General features: G+C 37.4%; 1 protein-coding gene across 1 annotated transcript in view; it reads left to right on the top strand.

The window, feature by feature from the left end:
• Positions 1-14840, top strand: part of Vwde (von Willebrand factor D and EGF domains) — a 65673-nt gene that overhangs the window by 45978 nt on the left and 4855 nt on the right. Inside the window, exons 22-26 of the mRNA XM_057754099.1 lie at positions 1001-1096; positions 1692-1787; positions 3579-3674; positions 13641-13736; positions 13829-13924. Of these exons, the coding sequence (XP_057610082.1) occupies positions 1001-1096; positions 1692-1787; positions 3579-3674; positions 13641-13736; positions 13829-13924 (480 nt within the window). The remainder of the gene's footprint in view (positions 1-1000; positions 1097-1691; positions 1788-3578; positions 3675-13640; positions 13737-13828; positions 13925-14840) is intronic.

The following is a 14840-nucleotide window of genomic DNA, read 5'->3' on the forward strand; positions in this document are numbered from 1 at the left end:
AGTGTTTTACCAGAATGTGTGTTTGGGCACCATGTACATGCAGTTCCCATAAAAGCCAGAAGATGGTGACATATACCTTAGGACTAGATTTACAGAAGGCTATAAGGTGCCATGTGTACTGGAATATCGAGAATTCGGGTTATCTAGAAAGCAGCAAGTGGCTCTTAACCATTGAGCCATCTCTCCAGTCCCTAATTTTGGAATTTTAAACTCTCAAACTTCAGAAATCAGTGATCCAAAAAACAAATGTTTGTCTTCCAAAATTTTTATTTTTGAGAGTTAGGTACAAGGTAACACTTCAAATATTTTTGGCAAAGATAATTATTAAATGACTTTTGTGTAGTAAGAAGAAACATAAAAAGTTGTTTTAAAAAATACCTGTAGCCATATACACATTGCATGGTTTAGGCTGAAATGTTAAGTGAAGAATCTACAAGATAAAATTGATAAAAGTAAGTGACAATTTTTTAAATTAATTTGCTATTTTAAAACGTTTTTGACACTAAATTTGAGCAAGTGATACATATAATTGTGAAGGATCTAAGAGCCGTGTTAATTGCCTAAAAAGCCAAGAAAGCCACAAAGTAACAAAATAAATCCGGAACTAACAGACATCTTCAACACTAATAACAAATGAAAATAATTATGGAAGTAAAAAAACCTATTTTTAGGAGGACAGTAATTCATAAGTCTATGCTCACATTTTAGAAAAAAGCTGAAGGTCAAGTATTGCCATCCAATTAACCAAAGCTTTAATAAACCTTTCAGCCACCTACATTGTGTTTTATGATTTTCATTCATAAACCAAGCATGGTGCTGATTGATGATTGCTTTGTAATAGTGAAGTCATGTAGTAAATTCCCACAGAAAAGTAACTACACAGTAAGAGGGAACAGAGTTTATCCCAAATTGTTCTTATAGGGGGCTTTATTGTAGCCATTCTGTACGAGTGCATATGTATGGATTATTAAACCTGACTTAATAGTGTCTGTGTCTGCAGAACGTTGTAGCCCTCCTTGCCAACATGGGGGCACGTGCCTGCCTGGCAATCTCTGCACTTGTGCTTATGGATTTGTAGGACCAAGGTGTGAAACATGTAAGTACAGCTCCCTTGCAATCTGCTATAAAAAGCTTCTCCTTTGATGAGTTGATGGTTTAGTGATAAATAAAACAAACCCACCCCTAAAAAATGTTGATGCACTAGAGGAACTAGGAGTGTCCAGAAATGAGGTAAAGAAGTTCAAATGGACATGGTTGTAATCCTGCTGTTTGGGAAGACGAGACAGGAGAATCATGAATTGAGAAGTAGTATGATTGACATATAGTGAAACCCTGTCTCAGGAAAAAATGGATATAGAAGTTTCTTCTGAATAAGAACTTATCTTGTTCTTTGAAATAAGTGAAAATAATACATATTAATTTGTGTATAAGTTTGTTTTATTTTATTTATATTTTTATTGTGTTCACCAGTTACTAATAATTTCCATAAGTAACTAATCCTCATTCAATGCTAATAATTTTCTACTTTTGCCATCTTTATCAGTAAGAAAATAACTGAACATGAGAACAGAAGTGCATCTAAGCCAGAGTGTGAATCATCCTGGTCCTTCTCTGGTAGAATTTATTACCAGAAGTATTTGACAGTTATGAGCTAAATTTGACTTTCTTTTGTCTATGTTCTGTGATCTTAGTGGTCTGTAACAAGCACTGTGAAAATGGAGGCAAATGTGTTGAACCAGATATTTGCCAGTGCAAGTATGGCTGGTATGGACCCACCTGTAGTACAGGTAAAAATCAGAACTGTGTACAATAAACGTATCAACAACAACAACAACAACAAAATATTCGAATAGCCCAGAAAGTCACACCTAAAAAAAACAAAACTGAACTGATGAGAAAGATATGAGATAGTTATATGTAATACATTTTAAAAATTCTTACCTTTGGTGGCTGGAGAGATGGCTCAGAGGAATAGAGCACTGGCTGCTCTTCCAGAGGTCCTGAGTTCAATTCCCAGCAACCACATGGTGGCTCACAACCATCTGTAATAAGATCTGGTGTCCTCTTCTGTACTGCAGGATACATGAAGGAAGAAACATAATAAAAATCTGTTTTAAAAAATTAATACCTTTATCTTCATGTTTTTCTGTTACCTGGAATCTTATGCTGTCTTACATGTGATGTTTCCTATTCAGTATTGTCTTCCTTTTGTTTGTCCATCATTCACTTCACTTACCTGATATGGGCACAGAATACCTGTCTTTGTTTTAATTTCTCCATTTAAATTTTTCTCTCTTTTTCTCATCAGGATATAGACATTCTACTTTATTAAACATCTATTCAATTCTGGATATTAAGCACAGCCATCACATCAATCCATTTATCGGTATCAGATGTGCTTCTGATGACAGAGGTTTCTGCCCCACCAGGTTCCATGGCCATTCAATCCCAAAGAAACACACAGAGGTCTACATTAATTATAAACTGGTTGGCCTATTAGCTCAGGCTTCTTATTAACTTTTACATTGTACACTAATCCATAATTCTTGTTTGTGTTAGCCATGTGGCTTGGTACCTTTTATCAGCAAGGCATTCTCATCTTTCTTTCTCTGTGTCTGGGTGACCACTGCAGACTGAGCCTTTACTCTTCCCAGAATACTCCTGTTTTGGTTGCCCCACCTATACTTCCAGACTGGCTACTGGGCAATCAACGTTTTATTAAACAAGTACAAAAGAAAAATCTTTACAGGGTACAAGACCATTGTCCCACAGCATGCTACCTCAGCAAAAATGTTTGCAGTTTGTCTGTTTATTCTAATTTACTCTGATCAAATGACGTTTCTCAATAAAAATAGTCCACCATTTATAATGTGTTAGTTATACATGAAGCCTGCTACAAAGAAAAACAAAGATTAAGTTGATTCTTTCCCTTATTTCAGGTTTAATATCATTAGTGAAAAAGACATGGGATGCAATTATTTTGTAAAAAAAATAAGACCATGAAGCAAGTTGTTTTATGATATAAAATGTAAATAAACCACATATTACAAGAAGTAAAAACATCTATTAATTCCAGCAAGTTGAATTTGGAAGAAAACTATCTGTAGTATACTTTGGAGACTGGATGAAATCTAGTCTGAAAATAGAGTTAGAAGTACAATCAAAGCAGAACAAAGGTGATGAAACATCAGCCATTTGGGGCATGGAAGGGCTTGAGTAAAGCAGCCCTATTTTATTTGCAATGGGATAAAGGTCTATGCATAGCCACATCCAGCGGTCAATGCTGTTGAGTTGCGTTGCCCTTTCTTAGCCTGTGATAATTAACAAAAACATTCTGAATTTTAATCACAGTCACTCCACATTCTCAGCTTTATTATTAATATTACTAATGGAACAAATGAACATACTTTCAAAGCAATTACAAACTTATTTTGCTTATTTTTGTTTTTTGAAGCCTAAAATATAGGCTATTTTTACTTGTTGTTAAAATATATCATTGTGTTTCCTTCCATACATCTGTGCCACATTCAGTTTAAAATAACTACACTTTGTCATCCCTTCTTCCTGTTGTGCATTAGCTCTGTGTGAGCCTGTTTGCCTCAATGGTGGTTCCTGTTATAAGCCAAACAGTTGTTTCTGCCCCAATGGATTCTTTGGTGCACAGTGCCAGAATGGTAAGTCTTCTTTCTGCATAATGAAAAAGGCTACTAAGAAACTAGGAATACAAGATAGGAAAGTGAGCTTTGTAGAAACACGTCAAGTTTCAGAAAAAGATTGTTTCCCATCTGTTTCTTATGATTACGTAGATCTGGCCACAAAAACTAACTCATACAAATGTACCAGAGTTGTCAATCAACGTATGTTAGGTCAACAGCATGGGTACTGTTTGTGAAGTTTTGTCAAGGCAAGATGTGACTTGTACAACATACTAGTGGAGATCATAATGAATGGTGGTGTTCCCATTGCTTTCAGTTCAATGATTTCTGAGACGTTTTATTTAATGTCGTCTAATATTTTCCCATGATCTTTCTTAACTTTAGTTTCATTAAACATTTGGGAAGTGCACCTGGGTACAACTCTATGCAAGATGATGTGGAGACACAAGAATCATTTTCCTTTTCTGCACCATGTTTTAATACCTTTCCCCATGTAGTTAACTCTATTAGGGCAGTGTTTCTCAACCTTTGTAATGCTGTGGCCATTTAATACAAATAGTTCTTCATGCTGTGGTGACCCTCAACCATAAAATTATTTTTGTTACTCCTTCATAAATACACTTTACTACTGTTATGAATTGTAATGTAAATGTCTGAGATGCAGGAAATCTGACATGCAGTCTCTGTAAAAGTGTCATTTGACACAATAGGGGCTGTGACCCACAGGTTGAGAACCACTGCTATAGCAATTTCTCCTCTCTCTTTCTCTCTCTCTCTCTCATCTTCCCTCCCTCCCTCTCTCTCTTACAGATTAATAGAAATATCTCAGGCATGAGCTTATTGATAAGAACTAGGAACTAATTCCAGTGAATTAAATGCATGAAATATTACCTGTATCTTTATTCTTAGAATTATACCAAATATATTTTAGAACATGTTTGAACATCTTCATAATTAGATTTACAAAATTAACATTATTATGTGATACAATATGATTTATTTTGCAGAAAATAGTATTTTGATTCAATATATTCTGATTACAGTTTTCCTTCCCCATCTCCTCCCTGGTCCTCCCTACTTCCCCTCACACCCAAATTCACACTTTTTTCTCTTATTAAAAAAAGAGAAAAAAAGAAAACAAACAGGTATCTGAAGCATAATAATAAAATAAAAATAAACTCGAATGGAACAAAATAAACAAGAAAATAAAAGGAAAGGAGTTTTTTTTTAAAGAAGCACAATAAATACACATAGATGCAGACATACACACACGCACACACACACACACATAGAAATCCCATAAAAGAAAAGAAAATGCCCTAATAAAATGCTGGGTGGTTAAGAACCTTCAAAGACAAGATGCTATTGAGTCAATGTTGTGTTGGCTGTCTACTGCTGGGCACAGGGTCTGTCCTTAAGAGTAGTTTGTATCCCCAGTGAGACTCCATTCAAAAAACTAAAACAAAACCACTGATTTTTCCTTTGTGGGTAAATCATTAAATCTTCTGGGTTAGGAATCGGGAGTTTCCTCTACTTCGACTCTCAGAGCTGGGAATCCATCTGTCTTTCCAGGCTCTGTGCAGGCTGCTATAGTTTCTTTGAGTCATATATGCTTTGATCATACTGTGTTTAGAAGACTTTATTTCCTCGGTGGTCTCTATCTCCTCTGATCTTACAGTCTTTCTGCCCCCTATTCCTAAGCCCTACGTAGAGAGATTTGTGGAGATATCAAATTTAAGACCGAGTATTCCAAGATTTCCTTACACATTGTCAGGCTGTGGGCCTCTGTGTTTGTTCCCATCTCAGTGATCCATGAATATAGCGGATCTCTGATACCTCTTGAGTGGCCAAGAACCAGAGATAAGATAAGCCAGGACCTAGATGAAAAAGAAATACTACTGTTCTGCTAAAGGAACAGAACAATAAAATGACTCCTAATGACATTCTGTTCTATGATGTGATTTATAATCACATACCTTTATCAGGAAGTTGATTCAGGTTTATACGATAAAACTGGAGCAGAGAAGAAAATATCGCTTAAACACTAGAAAGATGGGCATAGGGAAAGTATTCCTTTCATTGAGATTTCCTCGGAGGAACTGGGTTGTGAAATAGAAAGAGGATTAAATTAAGGTAAATCTTGGAAACTAAGGGAACATGACCAAATCTATACTAAAGCATTATATTGTTTTCAGCAGAGAAAGTAAAGGGAAAGTGGCAAGCTCACAGTACCAAGCTACTTACAGTAAAGGTAGGACTGTAAAAAAAAATATTCCTCCTCAAAATGCATTCCAATAATGAATACAGGAGATGATCTCTAATCTATGAAGTTAAACCAAATGAGTATATGCCTTGTTATAAGGGACTGTTATAAAGTTAAAGCCAGTTTTAAAACTAACTAGTCTCAATAAAGCATGATAGGACCTTGGAAACTCCTATAAGTCCGTAAAGGCCCAGATTTCGTGGCTATCATGCTTGATGTGATATGATTGTACCCCTTATGAGATTGATCATATGGATGGAAGGGAAGGTGGCTGACATATTGAGGGCAACTGAATCAAAATAGACTGGTTATGGTTGAAAGTAAGATGGGCATATACACCATAGAATTTCAAAAGATAAAAAGAAATTAGGCTGCAAATTGTTGCATAAATTCTATTTTTTAATAACAAAAAATTGGAGTCAGATATCTATCAGAGGGTGAACACTGAAGGATCAGAGAGTCAGAGTGGTCTGTCACTAGAGTTCTTACCTTTACCCATGCTCAGGCAAAAGAGGAAATCCTGTTCTCAGACTGCTGCCTCAGAATGCATCCTCAGACTGACTGTAATAAACTCCTATCTCCTCCTGCCTTATATTCTTCACTCTTCCCACCTATATCCCTTTCTGTCTCCACTTACTTAGTGTTGGGATTAATAGCATGTAACTCCCAAATGCTGGGATTAAAGGTGAGAGCCACCACCACTTTGCTCTGTTTCTATTTTAGACTAGATCTATTTGTGTAGCCCAGGGTAGCCTTAATCTAACACAGAGATCCATTTGCCTCTGTCTCCCAAGCGCTGGAATTAAAAGTTTGTGCCAACACGGCCTGGCCTCTATGACTAACTAGTGTGGCTAGCTCTGTACTCTGATTGTTAGGCAAACTTTGTTAGATCACAAACAAAATTTCACCACAGTAAATATTTCATAAAATTACTTTCTTAATAAGCATGGTTTCAAATATATGGCGGGAGAGATATCATCTTAGTCACTGTCCTATTGCTGTGAGGAAACATCATGCTGAAGGCAACTTTTTAAAAGAAATCTTTTAACTGGGCCTTGCTTACAGTTTCATAAATTAATCTATTATCATTATAGTAGGGAGCATGGTGGCACACAGACAATAACCATGGTGCTCGAGAAGGAGTTAGGAGCTACATTCCAATCCACGGGGGGGGGGGGGGGGAGACTGTCATGAGCTCTTGAAACCTCAAAGCCCATCCCTTGTGAAACACTTCCTCCAATAAGACCATACCTCCTAGTCCTTCTAATCCCACCAAAGAGTTCCACTCCCTGATGATGAAGCATTCAAATATATAAGCCTATGTGGGCCATTTTTTCAAACCACTACAGATGTACAAGCATGGTTTATAATTTTCTTTTCCATAACGAACAAATTATGTTGGGTACATATTTAGAAGATAATTTATCAGTAGGGCCAATGAGATGAATCTCGGAGTACAGGTGCTTGCTATCCAACCTGACAACAGAGTTCAATCTTCAGAGTTTACACAGTGGAAGGAGACAACTGCCTCCTGAAACTTGTCTCCTCTGATCTGCATGCCCCATAACATGCATACACTGCAAACTCATGTGCATACACATGCACACGCATTACACACACACACACACACATGCAAGCGTGCATGGATCAAAGAGTAGGCTCAGCATGAACCAGAAGAGGTTCGACCTAGTGTAATATAAACTGTCTATTCATTAAAATATCCAGTTTCAAATTTTGTACTGAAAGTGCTATTTTTGTATTTTAATCTTGTTCAAAATAATTCTAGTTTTAGAGAGGCTGGAAATATAGAAAGCAGTTGTTAATGGGGATATAATACTGGCAGGCTATCCAGTTCTTTCCCCAAAACACATTATTTGAAATTAATTTTTGATACAAACTAAAATTTACTTCATAATCTATCAACCAGTGTGGTTTGAATGAAAATGGCTCCCATGGGGTATGGCACTATTAGGAGTTATGGCTTTGTTGAAGTTTATATGACATTGATAGAGTAAATATGTCACTGTGGAGGCAGATTTTCAGGCCTCATAAAAGCAAGCCATGCTCAGTGTCACAGTTTTCTTTCTATTGTCTGAGGATCAGGATATAGAACTCTCAACTCCTTTTCCAGCACCATGTCTCCCTGTATGCCACCTGGCCTGGTAATGAACTAACCTCTGAACTGTAAGCTAGCCCCAATTATATGTTCTTTAAAAGAATTGCTGTGGTCATGGTGTCTCTTCAAAACAATAGAAACCATAAGACAGAAGTTTGTACCAGGGATTCAGGTATCACTGTGATAGGCCTGACCATGCTTTTTGTTTGGAGGAATTTCGAATCTGGGTGTTTGGACTAGGAAAGCAGTGGAATACTTTCAGTACTGTCTATTGGACCACCCTAGTAGCAGCATGGAAAAAAAGTGATGCTGAGTGTGATCTGATAAACTGTGGGGGCCGGGATCAGATTTCTGGTGCCCACATGGCCAACTAAATCCATGTAAAACCTGGGAGGGCTTGAAAAGGAATTCTAGACAAAAAAGTATAGAGTTTAACACAACTTTTTGCTGTTTGCTGGCAGTGTGTTGAAGCTCATTTAAGATAGGTTTTCCTGACTCAACAGCAGCAGCAGCAGAAAAAAGCTGTGCCATTTTGAAATGCAGGCTTTCTGGGACGTACTGCCAGCATGACTTCTGGCTCTTTCAGAAGACCAAGTATTTGGATGGGGTTTGTGAGCAGAGTATTGTGGCTTGCTTGATGGCAACTTGGGCAAGCTTTGTGCCTGGAAGTTGAGCGGTGTGCATGGTGGCACTCAGAGGTAGCAAGTGGCTCTGCCATACTGGACTGTGTGAAGCAAGCCAGCATACCATATATAATCATAATAATGGTGCAGCTTAAGTTTTAGACTGGGTGTGCAAGCAGAAAGTACCATATAAACCCAAATAATGGTGCAAATTAAATTTTAAGAAGGCTTACCATTATAAAATTGCTCCTGCACAGTAAATAATTACAGATATGCAAGAAAGACAAATCCAGATGAGTCGCAGTGTTGGATAAATGTACATAGCCTTGTGAGAGAGAAGAAAAAAATTATAAAGAGTCAGAAAATAAAGTTAATGCTTTAAAAAGGGGTAGAGTCTCTAAAGAGAAAGAGTACAGATAGCCATAGATTTAAAAAGTAAAGAAAAATAACCCACATGAAAATGCAAAATTCACAGAGAGTCTGGATAATATATATTAATGTGTTATCTTTAAATTTTTTGATGGTAAAGGAACTAAGTACAGAGAGACATTTAATGGTAAGGACTGCTAAGTTAAACCAACATAAAGGTTTCTTGATTCCAAAATTTGAGTGTAAGGTTATGCTGTTTTGGAAAGAGCTTTTTTTTGTTTTCACAGACGATGAGAACCTATGAATTGCTTCTAGATCAATATCATTTATGAAACAAGATCCCCTGAAAGGTTGTAAACACCCCCACAAAGAAAGTTCTTCACCCAATAAACAACAGGAAAAAGTTTGGAGAAAAACTATGCCCATATTCCCAAATATTGTTTGTAAACATTTCTTTTTTAATTTTTATTTTTTTTATTAAAAATTTCCACCTCATTCTCTCCTCCTACTCCCTTCCCCTCCCATACTCTCCCTACCCCTCTCTCTCCAGTCCAAAGAGCAGTCAGGGTTCCCTGCCCTATCGGAAGTCCAAGGTCCTCCCCCCTCCACCCAGGTCTAGAAAGGTGAACATACAAACAGGCTAGGCTCCCACAGAGCTTGTCCATGCAGTAGAATCAAAACCCAGTGCCATGGTCCTTGGCTTCTCAGTCAGCCTCCACTGCCAGTCACATTCAGAGAGTCCGGTTTGATCATATGCTCCATCAGTCCCAGTCCAACTGGCCTTGGTGATGTCCCATTAGATCAGTCCCACTGTCTTAGTGGGTGGATGCACCCCTTGCAGTCCTGACTTCCTTGCTCATGTTCTCCCTCCTTCTGCTCTTCATTTGGACCTTGGAAGCTCAGTCCAGTGCTCCAATGTGGGTCTTTGTCTCTATCTCCATCCATTGCCAGATGAATGTTTTATGGTGATATCCAGTGTGGCTATCGGATAATGTCAGTTCAGGCACCCTCTCCTCTACTGCCCAAGAAACAAGCTGGGGACATCTCCTTGGACACAAGGGAACCCCTCTAGAGTCAAGTCTCTTGCCAACCCTACATTTAAAGGGGGATATGCTATAGAGATTTGCATTGGTATAGACCTTGGTTTATTGATATAAATTTAAGGTCTATTTTGTTATATTTTATTTCTGATCTCGATTAAGGTATTGTGTTTGTATAGCTCATTTAAAAATGTAATGTATAATTAAGAAATGTAAGTTAATAGATACTCATCTATAATAGTCAAGCTTGTAGTCATGTTAGTTAGATTTTCTAGACGCATAGAGATATATTTCAGTTAGGTATTCAAATCACTCAGAGACCTTCAGAATATGGCATTTAAAACGTTTAAGAAGTTAAGACTTCATAACAGTAAGACACATCTGCTCCTGGCAGCATAAGCTATTTCAAGAGCAAGATGGGCATCAAAGAGGCTCCTTATAGAATTTGCTAGACATTTTGCCAAGAAACTGCTCTTGCCTGGACTGTTTAACTGAACATGCAGCACCCGCAGAAAAAATGACTGCTGAACTTGCCTAAAGGTGAGATGGTCCTTCAGGGTTTCTGCTTCATGAAAGACTCTACTAGAAATTCTGCAGAATACAAAAGAAAGTGACTGGCAAACTGCCAATATAGACAGAACTGTCTTTAAATTTTTCTTCTTCATGGAAATGTCTGCTGGATACTATGGGCCTGTAGGTTGAAGATGGATGCCCCAACAGTACAAAAACTTTGGGTAACTGTCCAGGCAGCAAAATGTCTCTGTCAATTCTAGAGGTTTAGAAGTTGCTTACAATGCAATTCCTGTTTACTTACATAATATTATATCCTTCTGGAGTCTTTGGTGGAGTTGAAAAGTAGATAGTTATTATTATAGTTTTCCTCAGTTATGATAAAAGATCAACCAGATATAAATATTGTAATTGTTGCTTGATAACTGTTTTGTTATATGTAATTTTACTGTGTTAAAACCTTCCCTTTTGTTTAAACAGAAAAGGGGAAATGGCATGGGAGGTTTTTCTGTCTTTGTGTTGCTTTTATTGGTTAATGAATAAAGATACTACCTTGGCCTGTTGGTAGGGCAGAACTTAGGTAGGCGGGAAAAATTGTACTGAATGCTGGGAGAAGGAAGGCAGAGTAAGGGGATGCCATGGATCGGCTGCCAGAAATAGATGTGCTGAAACTTTGATAGTAGGCGACGACCTCATGGTGATACACAGAATAATGGAGATGGGTTAAATTAAGATGTAAGAGTTGGCCAATAAGAAGCTAGAGCTAATGGGCCAAGCAGTGTTTTTATAATACAGCTTCTGTGTGATTATTTTGGTTCCGGGAGGCCAGGAACAAACAAGTGATCCTTCCCCAAACAGATTTCAAAGGAGAAGAATTTTAGTATGATGCCTAAAGATCACTCTTGTGATATTTTGGTAGCAAATGTGACTGCTTTTTACCCTTGTTCAACAGGTCTGCCTGAGGCTAACGTGGAGGGATTTAGATTAATCCTGTAGTCAGAGGAAATTTCAAAACAAACCGGTTTAGATTCTGTTGTGTGGCTATTAGTGGTAACTTTAGTGACGATTTATAATGAAAAGGAGCAAGCTGAATAAGGAAAAATACAAAATGTACAACTTGATGAGAAAAGGAGCCCCTGAAATGAGAATGGAGCTAAGTCCTATTTTCAAAGAAATAAACAGATTAGGAATTGGAATAAAGGGAGTGGTGACCCCGGGGCTAGATACCACTAAGCCATGTTTCCAACTTTTGAAAAGGAATTATAGAAAAGTTTAGAACCAGGTGTGGTGGTACACACTTTTAATCCTAGTACTCCAGAAACAGAAACAAGAAGATCTCTGAGTATGAGGCCAGCCTACTCTATAGATCCAGTTTCAGGACATACAAGCTTAGTCAGTGAAGAAAAATCTTGAAAATAGAAAACTGGTGAAAATTTAGTTAGGTGAACATTTAGCTGATATTCCAGCCCCCCCAATAAACAGTAAGATTTGGCATCTTTGATCAAATGGTTCTGACTTTAGAATCAAGGATAGAAGAAAAGGGTTATAGAATCTTCCTTTGTGACTAAGGTAAGCTGCTGAGATCAGGCCTGTATCAGAAATGTCCCTAAATGGAGCCCTAGTGAGGCCCTTTTGAAGCTGTGAAGTTGAAGCCTGGATTGCCTTGGAGACCCCAAGATGATGGAGATGCCAAAGTGATGGGACACCTCTCAAGGAAAACTGAAAATAGGTGTGGGACCAGCCCAAGAAAGAGAAGCATGTAGCAGTCAAAAGAAGATAAAATAAGTTTGAGATTGGAAGAGTATTTTGACATCAGATATGTAGAAGCAGAGTTTGAAGTTTGTCCAGCTCATTTTTCTGTCTTTCTTTGGTCCAGTATTCCCTTAATATCCTCCTTTTCCTCCCTTTTGGAATGGTAATGTATATCCTGTGCCATTATATGTCAGAAGTTTATGATCTTCTTTTTCATTTTGATTTTACAGCAAATTATAGTTAAGAGATTGCATGAATCTTAGAAAAGATTTTGAAATTTAGACTTTCCAATAAGTTTGAAACTGTTATAGACTATGGTGACTTTTGAAATTGAACTGAATTCATTTTTTGCATTGCAATATGGCTACAAGCCTTTGGCAGCCAAGGAGTGGAATGTTGTTTGAAAGAAAATGGCCCCCAAAGGGAGTAGCACTATTAGGAGGTGTGGCTTTGTTGGAGTAGATGTGGCCTTGTTGCAGAAAGTGTGTGAAGTGAGGAATTAAATTTTAAAATTTCTGTACAAGATAGCTTGGGTGCAATTAAATAAAACAATTAAATAGCAAAAGAAAACCCAATATTTAATGTCTATAGTGTAGCTGGGGTAGCATTTACAGAGCCCCATCTTAATCTTCAGCAGTGGATAAGAAATAAAATAGCATTAAATTTTAATATATGGAAGAAACACAAAGCAATAACCATCATCTCATTAAAATGACAAACATTCAGGTTTGTTTCCTAGCATAGACACCCCTGTGTGGTCAATACCAGGAAAATGAACACCAAACAGCTAACAAAATTTCCCAATAAAGCAAAAGACACCGAGTGAAAGATTTTTACCCAGCATTCATAGGAACTAGTCATATAAAGTTGCCTCATGACCATATTGAAACCATTTTAAAGTATTTCCTCACAATTTTATGAATTAATGTAGCAAATAGTAAGGGTCATTCTAATCTGCACAGAAGGAAATATTTTAGAACTTTGAGCTAAACTTTGATTCGTTTTCTTGGTTCTGTCTACATCAATTCATGATTTGCTTTGCACGCTAGTGAAATGTAAGTTAAGGTTCATAATCATGCAGGATTATAGTGAAGCCTCCGAGGCTGTTAACCTGCTAGCAACGGATGGCTCTGAGTTCTGCATTTTATTATTTAGAAAGGACAGTAGCAATGACTTGCAGTTGTGATCTTTTATTTGTATGGCACATTTCTCTATCTTATGGCCCCAGAGATAACAAGCCTATAAAGCAATGTATAATATATAATAATTGAATATGTACTGTTCACACGTTACTGTTGTGTATTCTTTTAGCTGTCTGTCACCCTCCCTGTAAGAATGGTGGTCACTGTATGAGAAATAATGTGTGCACCTGTCGTGGTGGGTACACCGGAAAAAGATGTCAAAAAAGTAAGACACCAGTAAAATTTTTGCATCCTACAGATAAAATTGAATCTTTGCTTTGTAACACATCTACTTCTTTCTCTTATTTTAACCTTAAGGCATCTGTGAGCCTATGTGCATGAATGGAGGAAAATGTGTGGGACCAAATATTTGCTCCTGTGCTTCTGGTTGGAGTGGGAAACGATGTAACACACGTAAGTAAAGCAAAGACTAGGACTCCCAGAGTGTGAAGGTCTGCCTTCCTGAAGGTGTACAGCAAAATTTAAGACAAAGAGAGTCCCTTTGTTTTCATTCTTTCTATTTCATTTCTGTTGATTCATTCCTGCTTTAGGAGATACCGTTTTGAAATAGTGAAAGACAGTCATCTGAAGATAGTGTGCAGTGTTTTTCAGTTTGGCCACCACATATGCTAGCACAAACTCCAAATCTGGATTTGTAATCTGAAGTCAGGTTCAAAGGAAGGTGTGAAAAGAAGCACTGATTTCTTAGCCCCTTTTGAGTTCAGCAGTTCAGATCTTCCCAGGGTGGGATACTCCATTCCAACAGATTAACTGCAGAGATGGTGGTAACTCCCTTCAGTCAAATGTTTTCTTTATTTTTTGTATAAATCTGTTATTTAATCTGGGTATGATACATGCCTTTAATCTCAGCACAGAAACAGAGGCAGGCAGATCTCTATGAATCCAAGGTGGTCTACATAGTGAGTTTCAGGCTAGGCAGGACTACATAATGAGACTCTATCCCTAAACAAACTAAAATTTTTTTTGTATTAACAGTTATTATAGCTATTGCTTAACATAAAAATAATTGTAGAACCACAACAGTTGGGGAAGAAGTTAGGATGAGCCATGATGCTCTGAAAATTAGTAAAATCACGATTTTCCCCCATTTTTGAGAATATAATTATATCATCTCTCCCTTCTCTTTCCTCCCTGCAAACCCTCCCATATGTATGCTCCTTCTTGCTTTCTTTCAAATTCATGACATTTTTCATTGATTATCTCCCCCCTCTGTGTGTGTATGTATGTGTGTGTAGATAGACAGATACACAGATGATAGACAGATGATAGATAGATAGATTGATAGATTGATTGATTGATTGATTTCTAA

The sequence above is a fragment of the Chionomys nivalis genome, chromosome 1 (genome assembly GCF_950005125.1).
Source record: "Chionomys nivalis chromosome 1, mChiNiv1.1, whole genome shotgun sequence".
In the NCBI taxonomy this organism is placed as follows: domain Eukaryota; kingdom Metazoa; phylum Chordata; class Mammalia; order Rodentia; family Cricetidae; genus Chionomys; species Chionomys nivalis.